At 50.7% G+C, this 20,967-nt stretch overlaps 2 protein-coding genes and 1 pseudogene across 6 annotated transcripts; 1 reads left to right on the forward strand and 2 right to left on the reverse strand.

Annotated features, from left to right (window-relative positions):
* Window positions 1–1,557: 1,557 nt before the first annotated feature.
* Pygo2 (pygopus family PHD finger 2) lies at window positions 1,558–6,594 on the reverse strand. Of its 3 annotated transcripts, none has more exons than XM_021157351.3 (3): window positions 5,976–6,594; window positions 5,528–5,577; window positions 1,558–4,250 (listed from the first exon to the last, which is right to left on the reverse strand). In XM_021157351.3, exons 1-3 carry the CDS (start codon window positions 6,076–6,078, stop codon window positions 3,186–3,188), a joined length of 1,218 nt encoding a protein of 405 aa, XP_021013010.1. In that variant the 5' UTR covers window positions 6,079–6,594; the 3' UTR covers window positions 1,558–3,185. The 3 variants fall into 3 exon arrangements, with proteins under 3 accessions (XP_021013010.1, XP_021013012.1, XP_021013013.1); XM_021157353.3 differs by having other exon boundaries at window positions 6,252–6,362; XM_021157354.3 differs by lacking the exon at window positions 5,976–6,594 and adding an exon at window positions 5,867–5,969.
* Window positions 6,595–6,675: 81 nt separating this feature from the next.
* On the reverse strand, window positions 6,676–20,940 carry Shc1 (SHC adaptor protein 1). Of its 3 annotated transcripts, none has more exons than XM_021157350.3 (13): window positions 20,662–20,940; window positions 17,030–17,197; window positions 16,407–16,477; window positions 15,832–15,895; window positions 15,587–15,706; window positions 15,159–15,212; window positions 14,796–14,847; window positions 14,510–14,636; window positions 9,560–9,746; window positions 9,404–9,473; window positions 9,183–9,314; window positions 8,812–9,050; window positions 6,676–8,383 (listed from the first exon to the last, which is right to left on the reverse strand). In XM_021157350.3, the coding sequence occupies exons 2-13, from the start codon at window positions 17,192–17,194 to the stop codon at window positions 8,255–8,257; spliced, it is 1,410 nt and encodes a 469-aa protein (XP_021013009.1). In that variant the 5' UTR covers window positions 17,195–17,197; window positions 20,662–20,940; the 3' UTR covers window positions 6,676–8,254. The 3 variants fall into 3 exon arrangements, with proteins under 3 accessions (XP_021013009.1, XP_021013008.1, XP_021013007.1); XM_021157349.3 differs by lacking the exon at window positions 20,662–20,940 and adding an exon at window positions 19,393–20,247; XM_021157348.3 differs by lacking the exon at window positions 20,662–20,940 and having other exon boundaries at window positions 17,030–18,795.
* On the forward strand, window positions 10,385–12,665 carry LOC147005600 (NACHT, LRR and PYD domains-containing protein 4B pseudogene; annotated as a pseudogene).
* Window positions 20,941–20,967: the final 27 nt, after the last annotated feature.

The following is a 20,967-nucleotide window of genomic DNA, read 5'->3' on the forward strand; positions in this document are numbered from 1 at the left end:
CCCCCCTCTTTTCTCAGTGTCTAGTGTCTAGTAGGAAGACCTAAAACTGAAAGGTGCTGTCTGATGAGGCAACAAGGACCAGGTGCCATGTTGGGCCCAGGATAGACAGAGACAGCTGTAGGATGGGGGATGGGGTCCGGTGCAAGTTGTGGGTTTAGAAATAGCCCTCTCACCACTCCTATCCGCCCCAACGCAGACTAAGGATGCCACTACTTTGGATATGGAAGACGGCCAAGCATGGTGATGCCAGCTCCTGGGAGACAGAGGCAGGTGTGCAGGTGGATCTCTTGAGTTTGATATCAGCCAAATCTATATATAGTGAGTTTCAGGCCAGTGAGGGCTACGTAGTGAGATCCTGCTACACACGCACGCACGCGCGCACACATATACACACACACCCTGTGGGATGTCTTAGCTGGGTAAAACTTCCACGTGTGCACATGTTTGCACCTCAAGAGATCATACAGACACAAGGTAATAAATTTTTTTTTTTTTTTTTTGGTTTTTCGAGACAGGGTTTCTCTGTATAGCTCTGGCTGTCCTGGAACTCACTTTGTAGACCAGGCTGGCCTCGAACTCAGAAATCCGCCTGCCTCTGCCTCCCGAGTGCTGGGATTAAAGGCGTGCGCCACCACGCCCGGCTGGTAATAAATTTTAAAAAAAATTAATGGAGGAGGGAGGTGCTATAATCCCAGCACTGGAATGACTGAAGAAGTGGATGTTGAAGTCCAGTCTGGGCTACTAAACAAATCCCAAACCAAAACCAAACTAAAACAAAAGCAAAAAAACTCAGACAAACAAAAACAATGGAAGAACAGAGGCAGAAAAGCATCCACAAATTAAACTCAGGGCTGGATGTGACCCAGCAGTGGAGCGCTGTCTGTCATCTGTAAAATGGAAAGGGAAGCATTTAAGAAATTTCAAATTTTTATGTGGATGGGTGTTTTGCCTACATGGCTGTAACATTCTAGAGTTACAGATGGCTGTGAGCTGCCACGTGGGTGCTGGGATTTGAACCTGAGTCCTCTGGAAAAAACAAGAGTTCTTAACTGGTGAGCCATCCAGCCTGAAAACTCAAATTTAAAACCAAACAAAAAAGAACCCCACCTTACTTGTGTGTGGGGATACACACCAGCCGTGGGCACAGGGCAGAGGGCAAGCTGCCACGTCAGTTCTCTCCTTCCACCCCTGGGTTTCAGAGATTGAACTCAAATCCTCAGGTCAGCCCAAAGTATCTTCACCTGCTACCTCCTTGGGCACCCCAAATAAATGTTTGAAATAAAAACTCTGGACGCGAGGGAACTGAAAGCTTTAATCCAGAGCTCAGGCTCTGATGCCAGAGGCCTTGGCTCCAACCCCATCTGGCTTCCGACTAGCCCAAGAATTGCTCCAAAAGTGGAGGTTCCCACATTGAGGATCTACAAAGTGGAACAGGGAGGCTGGGAACCTGCTCAGCTCAGTAGCTTGAGCAGGGACAGCCTCAGGCTCTAGGCATCCCCCTAGCAGGGGCTCAGCCTAACGGTTCTGCGGATGAACAAAGGAGTCCTTGTTTGGATTTTCAAGTCATTTTATTAATCCAACCGTACAAAAAGATCCTGTAACCACATCCCTGCCAACCCACTTTCTTCCAAAAGGTAGCAGAGAAGAACAAGGAGATGGGCCCTCCCCGGGAGCATTTTACAAACCATGGAGACAACACAAAAGTAGTGGCAGGTAACATGGGCGAACAAAACCACAGCACAACACAAAGCTAAGTAGAGGGGCTGCCTCGTGTAGTTTAGGAATTGGGGAGCAGAGTAAGAAGCAGGTCCACCCTCACCCTCTTCAGCTTCCAAGGTTGCCAACTCTTGAGAGTCTTCTCTCTCCCCATGCAGGGAGCATGAGGGCTGAGACGGGACATCCCTGAGGGCAGCCTTCAAGGTCAAGCTGGGCACCTCAGACTCTCAGGAGGGCCACACCCAAGCCTGCCTTCCCCACCCATTTGAGGAATGGACTTTTAGGTTAGCTGGAAAGAAGAGCAGCTGAGAGAGGCTCCTGATCAGGCCTCGATCCCATCTCTGGCAGGGAGTGCTACAAAACCAAAAATAAACCCAGCCTAATTGCTGGATCACCAGGCCCATGATGACATCGCAGGATAAAAAAGGCTAAGCAGACCACTTCAGGTTCTTCCAGCTTGTGGTACCATGGCTTTGAGGGTCCTGCTGCTCGGCCCCATGTCCCCAAAGCCATGGCAGGGCCTCCCTTGGATCCTTTCATCAGGGGAAGGAGTGAGGTATAAGGGCTTCGTGCCTTCCCAAACGTTTTCCGGAGACAGAGGATATGAGGGCACCAAGAGCTGAAAAATAGCACTGTCCCACTGTGCACCAGATTGGGGGGGGGGGGAGGGGGGAGTGTTACACCTGCAGTCCAGACTTCCAGGGGAGCCCCAACTTCAAATACTCTGGTCACTCAGACCACGTATCCCAATTTTTGGCAAAACATGGTCACTGAGAGAAACAACCACAAGAGAAGCTGAGAGAGGACAATGACTTTGGTATGAGGAAGACATCCTCTCAGCATCTCTTACCTACAGTCTTGAAGCCCCAGACAGGCAACTGCCCTAGTCAGGAACTCTATTTCCTCAAGGTATTTGGTGCTCTGAGGGGAATGGAGTAAGTCAGGTGCAGGGGAAGCAAAGGGACAGAGAGAAAAAGAAAGAAATCCCCATTTGTCTCCAGAACCCAAGGAAAGGGGCTCTACCTCAGGGAGCCAAGAAACCTTGAACATTCGACTCCAAGAGCTACAGCAGCAGCCGTGGGGCTATACAGGTATTGTAGGCACGGGTGTTGGGGTCATCTGCGCACAGGACATCCTTGCTCTCTAAAACTTCCTCCAGCCCATTTTCTCTTGCAGCCTCTGGTTAGACTCTAGGAATGGCTCTGCTCAACCAGGCTTTGGCTTCCTGGATCTCTGAAGGTACTCAGCGCACAAGTTCCCAGAAAAAACAAAAACAAAACCAACAACAACAAAAGACAAGCAACCCAGGCTTTTCTGCCTGTCCGCCTCAGTTCCTTTTCTGCTTCCAGGAAACATGTTTCTGGCTCCATGGAGATGGGATGCCGGTGGTGGAAGACAAGGAAAGAAAGAGAGCCACTCTGCAGGAGCACGGTGGAAAAGGTGCACTTCCCCAGGCCATGGTACTAGAGTCACCCATCGTTAGCAGCCACCAACTGGCCCATGCTCTCTCGGATGTAGACAGACTGGATCTCCTTGGTCTTGAGGCAAAGATCACAGGCCCAGACGGCAGAGGCCTCCGTGGTCAGCAGGCCATAGGCACTCTCGGTCATGCCAGTGCACTCGCGGTGAAACCACTTCTGGCAGGAGGCCTCACACAGAATGGCATCCTGGTCATCATTCACCTCGCTACGGCAGGCACCACAGGGGTACACCAGGCCTGGGGGAGGCTGGGGCCCTGAGCCTCCCCCTGCCTTGCCGGGGGGTGCCAGACTGTTGGCATCTGGAGTGCCCCCACCTCGACCGCTGCTGCTAGGGGGGAAACTGGGCTGATTCCCATTGACAGCAGCAGCGGGGGAGCCCGAGTGGGGCTCCTGGGGAAAGGCGGTGGGAGCAGGTGGGTTCAAGGGCTTCCCACCATCCTCACCGCCAGGGCCAGGAAAACCAGGGTCTGGACCAGGGAAGGGACTTGTGTTGGGGGGCAGGCTGGGGAGTCCCTGACCAGGTCTCTGAAGAGAAGGACCAAAAGGTGCTCCTGGTTGGGTAAAGCGTTGGGGGAGAGGAGGAGGACCCAGCTCCCCTCTAGGAGGCTGTCCCATGGTCGGTGAGATCATGGGACCAAATCCACCCACTGGGCCTGGCATCACCTGCCCACCAGGTGGGCTAAAGTTTTGGCCCAGAGACTGGTTAAAGGGTTGACTGGGAAAGTTCATGTTGCCAGGGGGCGGGTAGCCAGGGCCCTGAGGGGGCATATTAAAAGCTGGACCCATAGGGTTGGGAGGAAAAGGAGGGGGCTGCCGACGGAGTGGCTGGGGACCCCCTCCTCCTCCAGTGCCGTAGCCTGGGGGTACCTGGCCTGCCATGCCCCCCTGTACACGAAAGCCTCCAAAGGGCACCGGACTGCCGAGGAACGGAGGGCCTGCGCCCCCCACTTTAGGGGCTCCGAAATCATCTTCAAAAGGGTTAGAAGCGACCAGATGATCCACCATGGGGGTCGGGGGTGGGGCGAACTCCGTCAGATGTGAATATGCAGGACCCTGGTGAAAACAGGAAGAAGATGGGAGACAGAGGCCAACAAGGAGAACACTGCAGACACAACACAGTCTTTGGAGGCTGACGCAGCTCAGACCCAAAACTCTGACTGACCTTAAGACAAGCTAGAGGGTGCAAGGCAAAAAGCCCACGGTGCAACAACCCCACGGTGCAACAGCACTGTTTAAAAAACCAAAACTCCAACAAGGCAGATAGGGTTGGAGGGATATCTCAGTGGTTAAGCACCAGAGTGATTCCCAGTACCCATGTTGGACAGATCACATCTCTGGCCTCTCACACATCATATAGCTAAATGCAACAACAACAACAATAATATCAAAAATCACAAAAAATACAAAACCCAGGTCTGACCCCAAAGTAATTAATTTTTAAAAATTTTAAATTTTGAGACAGTGTCTTTTATAACCCAGGCTGACCTTGAACTTCTCACTATCCTCACCCCCCTGCCTCTGTCTCTGGGATGTGTATATCTAGTTTATAAGGTCCTGGGGTTTGAACTCACGGTTTTGTGCACAATAGGTAGGCTGGCACTCAGAATATTTATTTGTTTGTCTAGAGAGTTTCTCTGTGTAGCCACCCTGGCTGGCCTGGCCCAGGAAGTATTTAATTTTGTAAAACTAGTATTTTTCTCAATTTTTATAATAGGAACAACGGTTAAAGCACTGTAGCATTATGACACTTAGAAAAGATTCAGTAAGCTGAGCCTGGTGATACATGCCAGTCATACCAGCAACAAGAAAAGCAAGGCTGGGCACCTCATCTCAAAAAAGTAGAATCCAGGCTAGAGAAATGGCTCACGGGGTTAGGGGCACTTGCAGCTCTTGCAGAAGCCCTGGGTTCTGTTCCCAGCACCCGCGTGGTAGCTCACAGATGCCTCTCCTCCAGTTCTGGGAAAGGGACCCCACACTTGTCCAGAGGGTCCCCAGCACTACAGAAACCAGTATGGCGGTGCACATCTGGAATCCCATCACTTTGGGAAGCCAAAGCAGGAAGATCATAAAGATCCAAAGCCATTCTTAGCTACACAGCAAATATGAAGCCTGTCTGGGACACAAGAGACCTTGCCTCAAAAAGGAAGGGAAAGGGGCTGGGCTAAACGCTGTCTTCAAGACAGAACTAGGATCTGAAAGGAAAAAGAAGGCAGAGTATCTGCTTTTTCTTGACCCTGCACCTGGTGGAAAGCACAAGAGGGCAGCCAAGTACACTGCTAGACAAAGCAGGAGGGGCTTCTACGAGACTCCCACCACAGACCCCCACTTACCTGAGTATTGGACTTTCTTCGCTTCTTTTCAGGGCTCTTCATTTGCAGACCTAGAAGAGCAGCAATGGGCAGACGGAGGCAAGTTTTCCTGAGGTTTCTAACAAGTCTCTTTCCTCCCAGCCACTCTCCAGACTCTAACTTCCACGTACACTTGCTTACTTATTTAAGAAACAGGGGTGAGATATGAAAAATGGCTAGTATGACTATTCTCTCAGCTACGTCTTCCTGCAAATCAAAGATAACCCAATCTCTTGAAACTACCAAGTTTGTCTCAATTCAGTGTCATCCAAAACCTGAAGTGTTCTGTGACACCTGTCTCCAACTACTGACCCTTCTCACCTGAGGCTACCTCCAGGCTCCTAGGCAACCTCCCCCATCCCCCAACCGTTCCATCCGAGGTTCCAGGGTCCCGGGCCTCGACAGCCCCTGCCCTTCTCTGCGCTCTCACCGGCCTTGCCCTGCTTCCTCCCGGTGCTGGGCGGCGCGGGGGGCGGTGCGGGGCCGCTGCCTCCCTCCAGCTTGTCCGGTGGGGGCGGCGCCGAGGCGGCCATGGATTAGGGACCCGAGTCAGCGTCGGCGGGGGATGGAGGCGTCCTCGGGCCGCACCATCGCCCGGAGGGGAGTCAGGGGCAGCGCAGCCCCCCCGAGCAGCAGCAAGCCCTAGCCACGCCGAGGGGGAAAGCACAGAGACGTTGCACCAACTGCGCGCCTGCTCCAGACTCACCGCCCGCCCGCAGCCACAGCAACCGGAACCGGAACTCCAATGGGTCACCACCACGGAACGCGGTGGGGAGGGAAAGCAGGGAAGGGCCCAGACGCCGCACCCAGGAAGGCTGGGCCTCGCCACGCCACTCCTCCGAAGTGCGCCTGTCGCCGCCCAGCTAGCCCGGTAGCAGAGTGGAACGCACCACTCGACAGGGGCCGTGCGAGCTGCGGGTGGGCCTGGGGGCGGTCCAGACACGCCCCTTCCCGCCGCGAGCCAGTCGCCTTGCAGACACGTCCCTACCGCACAGCCGCGCAGCTCCCCAAATCTCTGCAAACTGGTGTCTGCGGGCTGGCGCTGGCCTGGAGCCCACTGGACCTAGCCCAGATGGGGTCCGTCACCACCTTCCACAGACAGCCCCCATCAATCAGACTTTCCAAAGGTGTTGAGAGGTCGAGGTAAAAGAAATACGAACTTTAATGAAGACTATTTCCCTTTGGTATAAGACATCCAAACCAAAAATTTGGCGACCATTCCTGTCCAGAAAGCCTACATACAGAGTGAGCTTGCAAGGTTTCTGTGCTGGCCGCAGCTGCCCGAAAGCAGAAAGTAGGATCTAAAACTATCACATCCTAATCCCACAACACCGTTCAGCCAAATTTCTGCTCAGTTGTCTTGGCAAAAAAGAAAAAGGGGGTGGGGGGGGGAGTGGGGTACAATCCTGTCCTAGTTAAGGCCAGGGAGTAAAATCCCAACAGTTGTTTAAAGAAAATAAAAGTTTGGAAAAGTCATCGAGGTGATATATAAATGTAATTGATTATCATAATTCTGTGCTCAAAAGTCAGCAATGAAAAACAAAACCAGGAAAATAAATCTACAGCCCTAAAACGTATACATGTTTTTTAAAAAAGAGAGTGCAGTTCCAGACCTGCAAATGGTATTGGGGATTGTCTACTGCTTCAGTCTTATTGCCTCCACAAAACCCACACTGACTGTACACATACTGGAGGCCCAAGTCAGTCACACACACCCATCCCAAAGGAGGGAGGTGGGATGGGGTTACAGTGAGGGCTATACTTTGGCTGTAGACTATAACACACATGCAAACATGGGAGGAGCAGGCTTGAGAAATGTATACAGACCCCTTGGAGGAAAGGCATTGAGGTCAGGAGGCACCGAGCAAGACAGGTCTAGTCCTGCCCCTCCCCGCTACCATCAGGAAGAAGGCTCTGGGGTACTCGCTCTTTTTGGTTTTTGGAGACAGGTTCTCTCTCCATAGCCCTGGCTGTCCTGGAACTCACTCTGTTGTAGACCGGGATGGCCTCACAAATCCTCCTGCCTCTGCCTCCTGAGTGCTGTGATTAAAAGCGTGCGCCACCACATCCTGGCTTGGGCAATCTCTTAAAAGGCTGCACATCCGAAAGGCAGAGGAGGTAGCTGCCACTCCTGTCCCTATTCTCCCTAGACACAGGAAGGGGTGCTGAATAGGACAGGGCTCCAGAAGCCAAGGTGTCAGTAACCCCTGTCCACACTGAAGGGCCTGAGAACTCTGCATTAAGTATCTGCAGACCTATGATGGTCAAAGGCACAAAGTTTAAGGGGAAGCAGAGGGAGTGGGATATGTTACGCGGGATCTGGGGTACCCTGAAGACCCAGGAGTAAACCAGAGGTATAATTATTTCCCTTCCCCCAAAGGGCAGTTGCTCCACTGGGCCTATCATCACAGGGCATTTTCCATTATAAGAACCCACCCTTTGGGGGGAAAGGCATCAGGTTGGCACAGGCAAGGCCCAGACAAGGGACCACTCTGCACATTAATACTTTGGTGAGGTTTGGGCAGAGGCAGGATGCTACCCCGGGCTCCTTACTGAAACCCTCTTTCTCTCTCTCAAGTGGGCACTAAACCCGTGTCCTCGTTGCTCCCAGTTCCCACCCAAGGCCAGACCCACAAAACAGAGGTCCCACAAGTTAGAGAATACGGGAGACGGGAATGGAGAGCATCCTGTTGGAGAGGCTGAGAAGGATCACACTTTCCGATCCACGGGTTGCTGTAGGCACAGTTCGCTGCCCGCAGAGATGATGGGCAAGTGATTGTCCATGTGGTAGCTGATCAGGTGACTGACACTCTCAAAGCGGTGATCCTTTGTCCGAACCTGGGAAGCAGGGAGAGAAGGTCGGGTCAGAAGAAGAGCTCAGGAAGACCGAGGAAGGCGGGCCAGCAGCCCTGATTATCCAGGTGTCTTTACAGAAAAGACAGTCACATGGGTGGGAATGGGCAGTCAGTGAACTGGGCGAAGGGGAAGGAAACCAGAAATCATAGAAGCTGACAGTGAAAATTCTGACTTGAAGGAAGCTGGTGTCTCTCAAGTGACCAAACAATGCAAAACCAATGTGGAAAAAATGCTGAGAAGAGAAAAGAAACTGAGCAGAGCGGTGGCGGCACAGCCTTTAATCCCAGCGCTGGGGAGGCAGAGCAGGCAGAGTGCTTCAGTTCGAGGTCAGCCTGGGCTACAGAGTTCCAGAGAACTACACAGAGAAACCCCGTCCTGAACCTCACCACCACCCCCTCTGTCACACTTACCACACCTTCAGGGTCCACCAGCAGCAAGTGCTTGGGCTGCCCACTCTGCAGGCCGGTGAGCACATACTGGCCAGGCGTGGTCGTGCTCTCTCGCACCAAGAAGTCACCATTGAGCTGCAGCAGCGCCTCGGCCTCCCGCCGGCTCAGCTTCCCATGGAACCAGGGCTCCCCTTGCAGCTGCTCAGCCATGGACATGGACTGCAGTGGGGGTGGCACCCGAAGTGCATCTTCAAAGGGCTCTAGGGGTGTAGAGAGACAGACAGCTGGGAGAGGTGCCCCAGTATCACCTGTGACCCAGACTCAGTGTGGGAAGCCAGAACAGGCAGAAAAGAAGGAAGAACGGAAGGTGGGACTACAAGAGACTCACTCACTCATGTCAAAAAGGTCTCGGGGTGCACTGCCATTAAGAGAAGGATTTGGGGGCCCAGCCCCACCCCCAGCCTGCCGGGCCTTGTCTAGATTCTGGATGTTGACATAGGAGGGGTCATCGAAGAGTTCTCTGCCTGTTAAGGAAAAAAAAAAAAAAAGACAGCATCAATCCCAGCCCCGCCTCCTGTACTCATCTCTGTCCGTATCAGCAAACTGTGCTCACCTGGGCAAGGCGGCGGAGGCAGCATCTGTTTACGGACTTCGTGGTCTCCTGCAGCATGCTGCCCTATAGGCTACAGAAGAAGAAAATTGGGTGAGACCAAGGCCCTAGCCAGCCATTCCCACCCTGGCCTTAAGCATCTCCATCCTGGCTCCTTACCAGTGTAGCTCCCAAGTGGCTGGACATCTGGGCACTAGGCAGAGTGGGTCGAGCAGCCCCTTCCCGAAGCCTCATATCTACCACCCCACCAAGAGGGGGTTCCTTCCCTGGAAAGTCATTGTAGTACTGATGGTCAGGGGGCTCTTCTTCCTCCTCATCCCAAGCTGAACCATCAAAGCCAGCCATCCTGAAAAGAGAAGGATGAGAGAAGAGGCAGGTGTTAATCTGTAGCTAGGAGACCCAGGAAGGGAGAACAGTGATCACACACTAGGCACATACTATGGCTCAGCTCTGAGGCCTGATGCTATAACCCTGTAAGGCTGGCATTCCTTCCACAACTTAAGAAACAGCAATAAAAATTGGGGGTGGACTTTTAATCCCAGCACTCGGGAGGTAGAGGCAGGCGGATTTCTGAGTTCGAGGCCAGCCTGGTCTACAAAGTGAGTTCCAGGACAGCCAAGGCTACACAGAGAAACCCTGTCTCGAAAAACAAAAAACAAAAAAAGGGGGTGGGGGGTGAATGGGGGTGGAGAGATACACACAAGATCTCTTAACTGAAATTAAGAAATAACTCTCGTTTTTTTCATCTCTTTTTCCTCCCTCATGTGTAGACAAACCAGAAAAAAAATTGTGTCTGTTGTCATAGTTATTTGGACTTGCTTTAGCAGGGAAGTCAAGATACTTTGTGGTACTGTGGTACTTTAACTATTTAACTTTTTCTTTAAAAATAGGTATACAAAAATCATTATTTGTCTGAATTCTCCAACAGTTGCTCCAGCTGGATCCAAAGACAAGTCTGCAGACTTTATCTGGCTTTTTCCGACTTTGAAATCCATTCTCTCTGAAGACAAGTCGATCTTCATTTAGACAAAATGGCATCTCTATTTAAAGATTTTGGCTTTATATGGTACTGGAAAGAGCTAAACAAGATAGAATTCATGTATTTTAAGGAATTACTCATACTTGAAATTCTACAAATGGGTCTAAAACAGATTTCTTGGACTGAAGTAAAGGAAGCATCTCGGGAAGACCTTGCCATCTTACTGATAAAACATTGTAACGCGAATCGAGCCTGGAATATGACCTTCAAAGTCTTCCAGATGATTGGTAGGAATGTTACCACTAATAGGGCAACAGGAGAGATTGCTGCACACTCAACAATATATCGAGCTCATTTAAAGGAGAAGCTGACCCATGATTGTTCTAGAAAGTTCAACATCAGTATTCAGAATTTCTTCCAGGATGAATATGATCATCTTGAGAACTTTCTTGTACCAAACGGAAATGAAAACAATCCAAAGATGGTTGTCCTGCAAGGTGTAGCTGGAATTGGCAAGACTATTGTGTTGAAAAATTTAATGATTGTCTGGTCAGAAGGCCTGGTATTTCAGAACAAATTCTCTTATATCTTCTACTTCTGCTGTCATGATGTGAAGCAATTGCAGACAGCAAGCCTGGCTGAACTGATCTCCAGAGAGTGGCCTAGCCCCTCAGCTCCCATGGAGGAGATCCTATCCCAACCTGAGAAACTCTTATTCATCATTGACAGCTTAGAAGGGATGGAATGGAATTTTACCCAACAGGATTCGGAGCTGTGTGACAACTGCATGGAGAAGTAGCCAGTAAATGTATTGCTGAGCAGTTTGCTCAGGAAGAAAATACTCCCCGAATCATCTCTCCTCATCTCCGCTAGTTGTGAGAATTTTAAGGAATTGAATGACTGGATTGAGTACACAGATGTGAGAACAATAACCGGCTTCAAGGAAAACAATATTAATATGTGTTTCCACAGCTTGTTCCAAGATAGGAACAGAGCCCAGGAGGCCTTCAGTTTGATAAGAGGAAATGAGCAGCTGTTCACTCTATGTCAGGCCCCTGTGGTCTGCTACATGGTGGCTACTTGTCTTAAAAATGAGATAGAGAGTGGAAAAGACCCAGTCTCCATCTGCCGACGTACCACCTCCCTGTATACCACTCACATCTTAAATTTGTTCATTCCCCACAATGCCCAAAATCCAAGTAACAATAGCAAAGACCTGCTGGATAACTTGTGTTTTCTAGCTGCAGAGGGCATGTGGACTGATATATCTGTGTTTAATGAGGAGGCTCTAAGGAGAAATGGGATCATGGATTCTGACATCCCCACACTGCTGGATATTGGAATTCTTGAGCAGAGCAGGGAATCTGAAAATTCTTACATATTCCTCCACCCGTCTGTGCAGCCATGTTTTATCTGCTACATAGTGAAACGGAGCACTCTTGTCAGGATGTTTGCTTTATAGAAACACTCCTGTTTACTTTTTTAAAGAAGGTCAAAAAACAGTGGGTTTTTTTGGGCTGTTTCTTCTTTGGTCTTTTACATGAAACAGAACAAGAAAAGCTGGAGGCATTTTTTGGCTACCACTTATCTGAAGAATTAAGGCAACAGCTGTTTTTGTGGCTGGAACTCCTATTGGACACTTTAAATCCTGACATAAAAATAAATACCATGAAGTTATTTTACTGTCTGTTTGAGATGGAAGAGGAAGTCTTTGTACAGTCAGCTATGAACTGTAGGGAACAGATTGACGTTGTGGTTAAGGATTATTCTGATTTTATTGTTGCTGCCTACTGCTTAAGCCATGGTTCTGCACTGACAGACTTCTCCATTTCAACCCCAGATGTGCTGAATGAAGAGCTAGGCCAGAGGGGAAAGCTACTCATACTTTGGCATGAAATATGCTCTGTGTTCCTATGGAATAAAGATATCAAAATACTCAGAATGAATGACACTATTTTCAATGAACCGTTCTTTAAAATCTTATATTTTTATTTGAAGATGTCCAGCTGTATCCTTAAAACACTTGTGGCAAATAATGTTTCCTTTTTATGTGATAAGCGTCTATTCTTGGAATTGATTCAAAGTTACAATTTGGAGGAATTGTATCTCATATCCACATCCCTCTCCCACAGTGATGTGGAAATGTTGTGTGATATCTTGAACCAGGAAGAGTGTAAGATACGCATACTGCAACTGCAAATGACTGACTTTGATAAAGAATCCCAGGCATTTCTACGTTCTGAGATACAAAGAAATAAAATCTTGAGGATCGAAAATGGTGTGTAAGCAGAAGCAGAAATCAAGGGTGGAGATTCTGATGCAAGAACAATGGATGTATTGTGAACTCAAACTACTTCTGAATGAAAGAGAGGAGGATCTTTATTTTGTCCTATTGTGTAAAAATTACAGGTCACTAACACTGCAGAGACAGGATTTCTTTTTGCCACATTCAGATGAGTTTTACAAGATATATGTGGCTTCCTTTTCGCACTACAGTTTCAGACACTCATGCTAAAATGACTGTCTTATAATGATGTTTTTCTAACACAGGTTTCTTAAGCACCTAATAAAGGGTAAAGTATCTTTAATTGTTTGGAATCTTGTAACAAGAGTTTTCCTTTATTTTGTATTACTGGAGCTATAGTGTAGGTCCAGGCAATAATGATACCCAAAAGGTTGTGGGGAAATTTTAGTTGGCTATGCATGTGAAGCCAGTAGCAGCAGCATGAGCAACTGCTCACTCAGATAATGGAAACTATTGCTGTTTTTCTGTTTTGTATTAAAGAATGACATAAGCATTAAAAGAAAAAAAAAAAAAAAAAAAGAAATAACTCTCACTTTTGACAGCTATGCTACCTCCTCAGAGGCGTGGACGCACTATCAAACCAAGCAGATATCCAGAAGGATTTCACACACAACGGGCCTGCTGGTCACACTGATTATCTCTTGAGACTTGAAGAAAGAAGCCTGGGACTCTCGGGTAAGAGATGCTGGGACTTGGGAAATAGCTCAGTTCCTAAAGTGTGAGGATCAGAGCTCAGATCACCAGGATCCGTGTGTAAACCAGGCCACCTGTACAGTGGTGGCCACCTGCAATCCCAGCACCCTTGAGGCAGAGACAGGATCCGGAGCAAACTGGCTGCTGCTAGCCCTATCTGACAAGCTCCAGGTCAGAAAGAGATCCTGCCTCAATAAAGTGTGCCACACCAAAGGAAGACACCTACATCAACTTCAGACCTCTGTACCCACACACAACATAGGCCCCAAATGCACACACATACACGTACAAAAGAAAAAGGAAAAAGATATTCTCTTAAACCAGATTTTTTTCTTTTCTCTCTAATCCCCCCCCGTGCACCCACCCCTTCTTTCTTCCTTTCTCTCTCTCTCTCTTTTTTTTTTTTTTTTTTTTTTTTTTTTTGTTGGTTTCTCTATGTAGCGCTGACTGTCCTGGAACTCCCTCTGTAGACCAGGCTGGCTTCAAACTCAAACATCCTACTGCCTCTGCTTCTTGAGTGCTGGAATTAAAGGCATGGTATCAGTCCAGATACCGTAATGACCTTCAGAGGCAGGAGAACACAGAACAGTGAGTGGGGGAGCGAGTGCTCCGGGGTTAAGCCCACTGCTGACCTTGCAGAGGACCCAGGTGTGGCTCCAAGCACTCATGTGGCAGCTCACAACCACCTGGAATTCTACTCCCAAGGGACCCAGTGCCCTCTTCCGGCTTCCATTGGCACTGCATACACTCGTATACATGCAGTAAATTACACATATGATAAAATAAAAATACATCTCTAAGAAAAACGAAAGTGTACAAGAACACAGGGATGGGCCAAAAATGAACAACTTGAGAATTCAATGTTCATTCAGCCAGAAAAAGCAGTCTAGTGGAAGGTGCTGGGCTCTAACTCCACCCTAGGCAAACAAAAGGAAGAAACTGTCCCTGCAGCAGGCATGGCCCTCAGGTCTCTTGATGAGCCACTGGAGAGCTGACACAGCAGAGGAGGGACGCAGGGTCACACAGGTCATTACCTTTTCTGGACCCCTTGGAACTCAAGCATGGGAAGGCACCGACTTCCTAACCCATCTCGAGGCTCAAGAGCTGCCTCGCCGTCTTCCCAGCAGCTCACCTGTCATGGGGGGTGACCAGCTTCGGCGGGTTCCTGAGATACTGTTTGAAGCGCAACTCAAAGGCCTGTCCGATGGTGCTGATGACATCCTGAGCAAGCCCTTCAGGACACTCCAGGATATGGCAGGCTGGGGCACAGTGGAGACCACCAGTGAGCTCGGAGGCAGGGGGCTGGCACGACCTGTGGGAGGGAGCCCCCACCCCAATCCCTCCCAGCAGGGGAACCCTATCAAGTGTGACTGCTTCTCAGATAACTGGGCCCACCCAGTGCTGCCCACAAGCCTCACCTCTCTGATTCACAGGGTCTTTGGCAACATAGGCAACATACTCAGCTGTGTCCTGGAGAGGGTAGATTCAGGAGACCAGTTAGCTAGAGTTTACAGCTCCTGATACACTAAGACTCTGTCCCTTTCAGACATATCACAACCCTTGCACCCCACTTCTTTAGCTAGTATCTTCTCTCTCCCTCCCTCTTTTGGTTTTTCAAGGATTTCTCTGCATGGCCCTGGCTGTCCTGGAACTCAAGAGAGTCACCTGCCCGGTGAGTGCTGGGATCAGTGTGTGCCACCACACCCAGCCTCTAGCAAGCATCTTTCTAGCCCCAAGTGTCTTCTTCCCCACCCCAGTCTTTCCTCTGGTCCCCAACTCACCGGATCCCCACCGGACGCGAATGAGATAGATTGCATGTGATGGTTGGCAATGATCTGATGAGGGCGGGGATGGAGAAGGAGGGGGATGGTAAATGTCAGGCAGCCTCGGGGCTTGTGGCCCACCCCAGTGCAGAACCTTGGAGCCCCAGGCTCATTCTCTTGGTCTTTTACCCAGCGTTCTCCTGATTTCTTTCTTCTTTTGGTGGGGTGAGGTGCAAGGACTCACTGTGTAGCCCTGACTGGAACTCAAAGGCATTCACCTGCCTCGGCCTCCTGAGTGCTGGGATAAGGGTGTCACTATCCTCAACCTTTCTAGTTTCTTCCTCCTCTACTGTCCAGTTGTTCCTGAGGGCTCCGAGCTTTTGGTCTCTGATTCCCATTTGATGCTCCCGTAACTATCTCTGGTCCCTTTCAGCAGCCCTACCCACCTGTTTGCAGTCGGCTGCCATGAGGTTAAGGCTGCTGGTAGACACAGTGAGAGTGATTGGCATTCCAGCAAACTTCAGGTTACTCCTCCCCAGGATGGAGCTGAGTGGGCGGCTACAAGGCTGGGAAAGGGCCCAGAGTCTCAGAATCTGAGCTTTCCCAGCCTGAGGAAACACCTGTCCCGTCCACTATGCCCTGCAGTGCCTTCCCCCTGCCTCAAATACCCAGCCCCAACCACCACATATACCTTTCTCCTCCTTGTCGCCCCTTTGGCACCAGGCACAGCTTCACACACCAAACTGATGGCCTCCCTGGAGAAACAGGAGTACTCAGAACCACCACAGGCTGCCCTGCTGGCTGGGGCAGCCACAGAGCTGGGGGAAGGGAAGACCAGGCCAGACTCCCAGAGCACTCCAGGCTCTTTGTCGTGGTGGATTGAATTAAGGGCCTTTAATATTTGATGACACCGAGGGGCCGCTTCCTGGCTGATTGGGTTAGGGCTTCAATGGCTATAGCCCCACCTCTTCCCAGCCACCGAATGTTCCATTCCCTTCCCCAAAGCATCAGCATCCTCCTAACCCTGCCTTTTCTAGTCCATCTTCCCGCAATCTCCAAGGCTGGATAGAGAGGGAAGGGGTGCTCCAGACCAGAGCTGGCTCTTTTTAGTCAGACCTACTTCTTTGACTTTCAATTCTCTCACCGCCCATGAGAAGTCACCATCAGAAACACCACCAAATGCCCAACTTCCTCCTCCCCCTTACTGAGACTTCTGTAACTAGAGTAATCTTAAGACTACAGCAATATACCCGCCTTCCCACTAACCTGGTGACCTGAGTCCGGGTATTGAAGTCAAGGGCTCGCATTGACTGTAAGACCTCCACACAGCCCATGTACTGTAGGGGAAGGAGGGAAGAATGGATCAGCTGTCCCCATCCCCCACCCCACACGTGCAAGCCCTTTGCAGAAGGTTCTAGGGCTTTGCCTTATGTAGTCCTTACTCCCTAAGGAAAGTAAGTTGAAGTAGCCTTCCTACTGCCTGGGGCTACCACCCCATAGGTGTATGGCAAAGGGGAAAAAGGGAAGAAGACCACAATGCACCATGGGGGGGCCTGCGAGAAGAGTAGCAAACATTGGGTGGGATGGAGTGACATCTCTGGAAAAGGGAGGAGTCTAGAGGGAATAATCAAGAAGTCATTTTCATTCAACTTTTACAAAAAGCCTCAGATGTGCTTGGGCTCTGTGTGAACTGGGGGGGTCGGGACCAAAGGAGGAAAGGCAGAAGATTCACAGGCTAAATTAAGGGCAGAGACCTGAAGAAGGAATGCACCAGGTCTAAGAACTGAGAGAATGGCACAGATGTTGCTGGGGGAAGAGCAGGGAGTCCCCGGCAAATCTGGAGTGAGCCGAGGAACTGGACGGGAGGGAGTGGGAGGGGGTTCACTCACCCGAACCAAGTAGGAAACCCCAGGTCCCATGACTTTGTCGTTGGGATGCAGCCAGCCTCGTGTGGGCTTATTGACAAAGCTCCCGTGTCTGGTCCACTCCTCGCCCCCCAGCTGGCCCCCTTCTACCCGAGTCCTGCGCCCGCCGCCTCCACTCAGCTTGTTCATGTCCTGGAGGAGGGGCAAGAGGCCTGAGTCCCGAAGGGCTGCCCCTGCACTCCCTTCCCCATCTTCAGCAGCCTTTCCTGGCTCCCCTTTAGGCCCCAGGCGCCCCCCAGCAGGATTGGCCAGCTTCAGGTTGCTCATCCGGGGAAAGAAGGAACACAGGGTAGTCGGACTATCGTCCCCCGGCAGAGGAGGCAGAATGGGTCCCAGGGATGAAGCTGATGGGGAAGGTAGCTCCTCCGGAGGGGTAGACCCCGAAGCCCCCTCCTCCAGCGATGACAAAGACTCATTCCGAAGTGGGTTGTACTTCGGCTTGGGGGGTAGAAGATCCATGGCTGGGGTGAGAAGAGGGGCTGCTGCCCGGCCCGGCCCCCCTGCCAATTCAGGCAAGGGGGCCAGGCAGGGGGCATCCCCAGGCCCTTAGCCTAGTCTGACCTCGGCAGCCCGTTGATAACAGATGACCTGGGGAGGCGAAGGACTAGTGACCTCTGCTCTCCCAACTCAGACCTAGACAGTTTGAGACCACATCCTTGCCCAGCCCAGCTAGGAAACCTCTACTGCCTGAGGAGTACAGGCTGGACCCAGAGCTTACTGGCTCCTCCCCAGAGGCGGGGAACTAAGGAGAGAGACCAATCCCCAGGACAGTGCTGACTCACAGGCTCAGAGGGGCTGAGACACCTCCCCACACAATTTGTGCAAGCCAGGCCACTTTCCCAGCCCAATACAAACAACTGTCTGGGAAGGAGGAGGTGCCGGGCGCGAAAGAAAGATGGAAAAATAAGCAAAAGAGAAAAAAGAAACGAAGGAGTTAAGAGAAACTCTGGACCAATCCAAACCGACGTGGGCAAGCCAAAGAGAGCAGGAAGACAGGAAGGGATAGAGAGGAAACAGAAGCTGCTGGGCGGGGAGGGGAAGGGGGGAGATGTCCCCCAGAGTTTAGCATTTCCTTTCAGTCCTGGCTGAAGACGTGACTAGCCCCCTAGCCCAGACCACTCCCATCCCCACCATACAGTGAGTGTGGTAGCTCCAGGGAACCTGGGCCATTAGCATTCTCCACCACAACAGCTGTGGACCACAGTAGAGAACTAGGGAGGGAAAGTAGTCCCAGTGGATATAGTGCGAGGCCAAGAGGAAAGACAAGCTGAAATGGGAATAAAGGCCAATTTATTGGTGGTGCATTAGGGGGCTACCAGACAAGAGCTAGAGCAAGCCTGTTTCTACAAGTCACCAAGGACCAACAGACTTGGGGGGGTGGGGGGGTAGGGCTTCCCCGAGGATACAGAGAGATGCAGCCACCCCTTGGACCTACAGATATACTGTTACTCCTTACAGGCTGTAAACCACCTGACAGTGTACCTCAGGCTAGTGGAGGAGTTGGCCTTGGAAGTAGGGGAAAGAAACAAACAGAACTGGTGCCTACAAGCCACAAAGGGATAATAGGGTCATAAACAAATCTGTGTTAATAAAGACAGGAAGGAGAAAGGGATATTAGAAGTTGGAATCTGGCCATAAGTGCATAATAATACCAAACCCATATTTCTTTGCCCACAGTTTCCTGCCACAGCTCTGCTAAAGGCCATTCAGGAACTTAAAGAAAGTGACCAATCAAAATAGCTCCAGAATAAACTATCGCTTTATTCCCTTTAAAAAAAAAAAAGTAGCTGGGCGTGGTGGCGCACCCCTTTAATCCCAGCACTCAGAAGGCAGAGGCAGGTGGATTTCTGAGTTTGAGGCCAGCCTGGTCTACAAAGTGAGTTCCAGGATAGCCAGGGTTATACAGAGAAACCCTGTCTCGGAAAAAAAAAAAAAAAAGTAACCAAATACAAGAAGTAAAAGATACTTTTTGCTTATTTGCTTTTTCAAGATAGGGTTTGTCTATGTAACAACACTGACTGCCCTGAAACTTGCTTTGTAGACCAGGCTGACCAGGCTGGCCTCGAACTTACAGAGAACCAATCACCTGGGTTTGCCTCCACTTGCCTAACCGCTGCTGTGGCTGCGGAGGCTGCTCAAAGTGTCAACCTTCAGACCTCTTCAGTAGCACTTAGAGCAGCTTAAATACCACCCTTCATTCTTTCCCCTGTTCTTAGTCCCCATCCTAGGAAAGCTGTTACTGAACACCACATCTCTTCCTGAAAAGAAATGTTGTCATTCTGTTTGCTAAGACCTCAGCTCTTACACTCCCAATCACACAAACACACCATGGTGTCATCTTGAGAGATGGTTCTTCCTGGGAGCTTTCATATCCGAAGGCCAGGGATGAGCAACAGGTGCCCGCATTTGGAAGAAAAAGTCAACACGAGCCTTTAAATTTGCTTAGAGATTGCCTCCTGCACCCAAGGCTAGGTAGTGAGGGCAGGAGGAGAGCCGCGTTAAACACCTCGCTCCGCACAGCAGGGAGGAAGCTGGAGGGGCAGGAAATAGCAGGAAATGGCGAAAGCCTCAGGAATGTTTCCAGCAGGGAAGGTTAGGCAAGTGGGGCCAGGATGAATGCCAAACTGGAATATCTGGATAGGGGGAGGGGTCTTGTAAAAACAGCGGAAAGGACGAGAACCTCTTCTCCTGTCTCCAAAACAGTTTTTCTTTTGACAGCAGGAAAACTTTGGCTCCCGTTAGGCTCTCACAAACCAATGCTTAGTCCAATCCAGGCATGGGAAGGTGCCATCTATGGCTGTCTTTGGGATGGGGTCTGCTCCAGAAAGGAGTCAAGAGTCTCCTTTCCTTCATCCACTCTCCAGCTGTAAACGAAACTCAGTCCCTTCGACTTAATTCACTCTCGAAGGTTACGGGGGTGGGCGAAGAGGGGAGAGGGGCGACGCTGCTAATAAGATCACTCCTTACAACCACAAATTCAACCCCCACCTTATGGAGCACCAGAGCTCTGGAAAATTAAGCCCAAAGCTTAAAAACAAGGAGAGGGATATAGAAGCGGATGAAACGTCAGGAAATTAAGACCTGGGTTTTGCGGCACTGACCCAAGCCCAACAGGAAGGAGAATCCTGAGGGGACGAGGTCCCTAACAGGGAGTGCGGCACATTCCCATGATCGGACGTGGACAGTGGAAGGGGCGGGTCCCAAAGGGGCGGGGTCCCAAAGAGGCGTCACTTCTACAAAGTCACATCGGTCTTTCAAAAGCACGGTTTTCCCTCTTTTGGAAGCCAGGCAATGGATAGACTAGGATCAGCCGAGAATCCTGAAGAGGCATACTCAGAGAACAAGGAAGACTAATCATATGGTCCTGGGAAACACGTCTGGGGGTGCGATTCCCAGGGAAGTAAGACCACAGGGTGTGGTCGCGATCATAAGAGACAAGTCGGGGTTCAGGGAGCCCCTTGAAGTAGGAAGGTGGGACTTCCGGAGAGGGGTCTCGGGGGCGGGACTTATACAGCAAGACCGGAAGTAGGGTCCTGGGAGAGGGGTTCCGGAGTGGAAGAGGAGTTGGTCGCCACAGAAAGAAAGTCTAGACTTACCAGGGTCTCATGGAGTCTCCGCACCGCACCGCGGGCCGATCTGGTTCCGGATCACGCAACTGTCTGCTTAAGTCACCGCCCCAACTTTCACCCCAGCCTGGGCCTCCCCAGACAAACTTTATTACACTCACTTCCGGCCTCACTAACCCCTGACCCCCTACCTCGCTGTCCCTCCTTTACCCGTCTGCTTTCCAAAGTTGGCCAATGGCTGAGCGAGCAGGCTCAAGGGGCGCAGTGAGAGCCAATGAGAATCCTAGTTTGACCCAGCTCATTCTTCAGAAACCTGAGCACGGCTCTCCATTTACG

Source organism: Mus caroli, unplaced genomic scaffold (assembly GCF_978045245.1).
Source record: "Mus caroli unplaced genomic scaffold, Mus_caroli_1 scaffold_3, whole genome shotgun sequence".
NCBI lineage: Eukaryota > Metazoa > Chordata > Mammalia > Rodentia > Muridae > Mus > Mus caroli.

What these genes read in the sequence shown, in the direction of transcription:
- Pygo2 (XM_021157351.3), bottom strand. Translation starts at nt 6,078, where the DNA reads ATGGCCGCCTCGGCGCCGCCCCCACCGGACAAGCTGGAGGGAGGCAGC. An exon ending in GAGGAAGCAGGGCAAGGCCG is followed by an intron (nt 5,578 to 5,975) that starts GTGAGAGCGCAG and finishes CTGCTCTTCTAG; the next exon opens with GTCTGCAAATGAAGAGCCCT. An exon ending in GAAGAAAGTCCAATACTCAG is followed by an intron (nt 4,251 to 5,527) that starts GTAAGTGGGGGT and finishes TGTTTTCACCAG; the next exon opens with GGTCCTGCATATTCACATCT.
- Shc1 (XM_021157348.3), bottom strand. Translation starts at nt 17,524, where the DNA reads ATGGATCTTCTACCCCCCAAGCCGAAGTACAACCCACTTCGGAATGAG. An exon ending in ACCCGGACTCAGGTCACCAG is followed by an intron (nt 15,896 to 16,406) that starts GTTAGTGGGAAG and finishes CTGTTTCTCCAG; the next exon opens with GGAGGCCATCAGTTTGGTGT. An exon ending in CTGGTCACCCCCCATGACAG is followed by an intron (nt 9,747 to 14,509) that starts GTGAGCTGCTGG and finishes TTCTCTTTTCAG; the next exon opens with GATGGCTGGCTTTGATGGTT.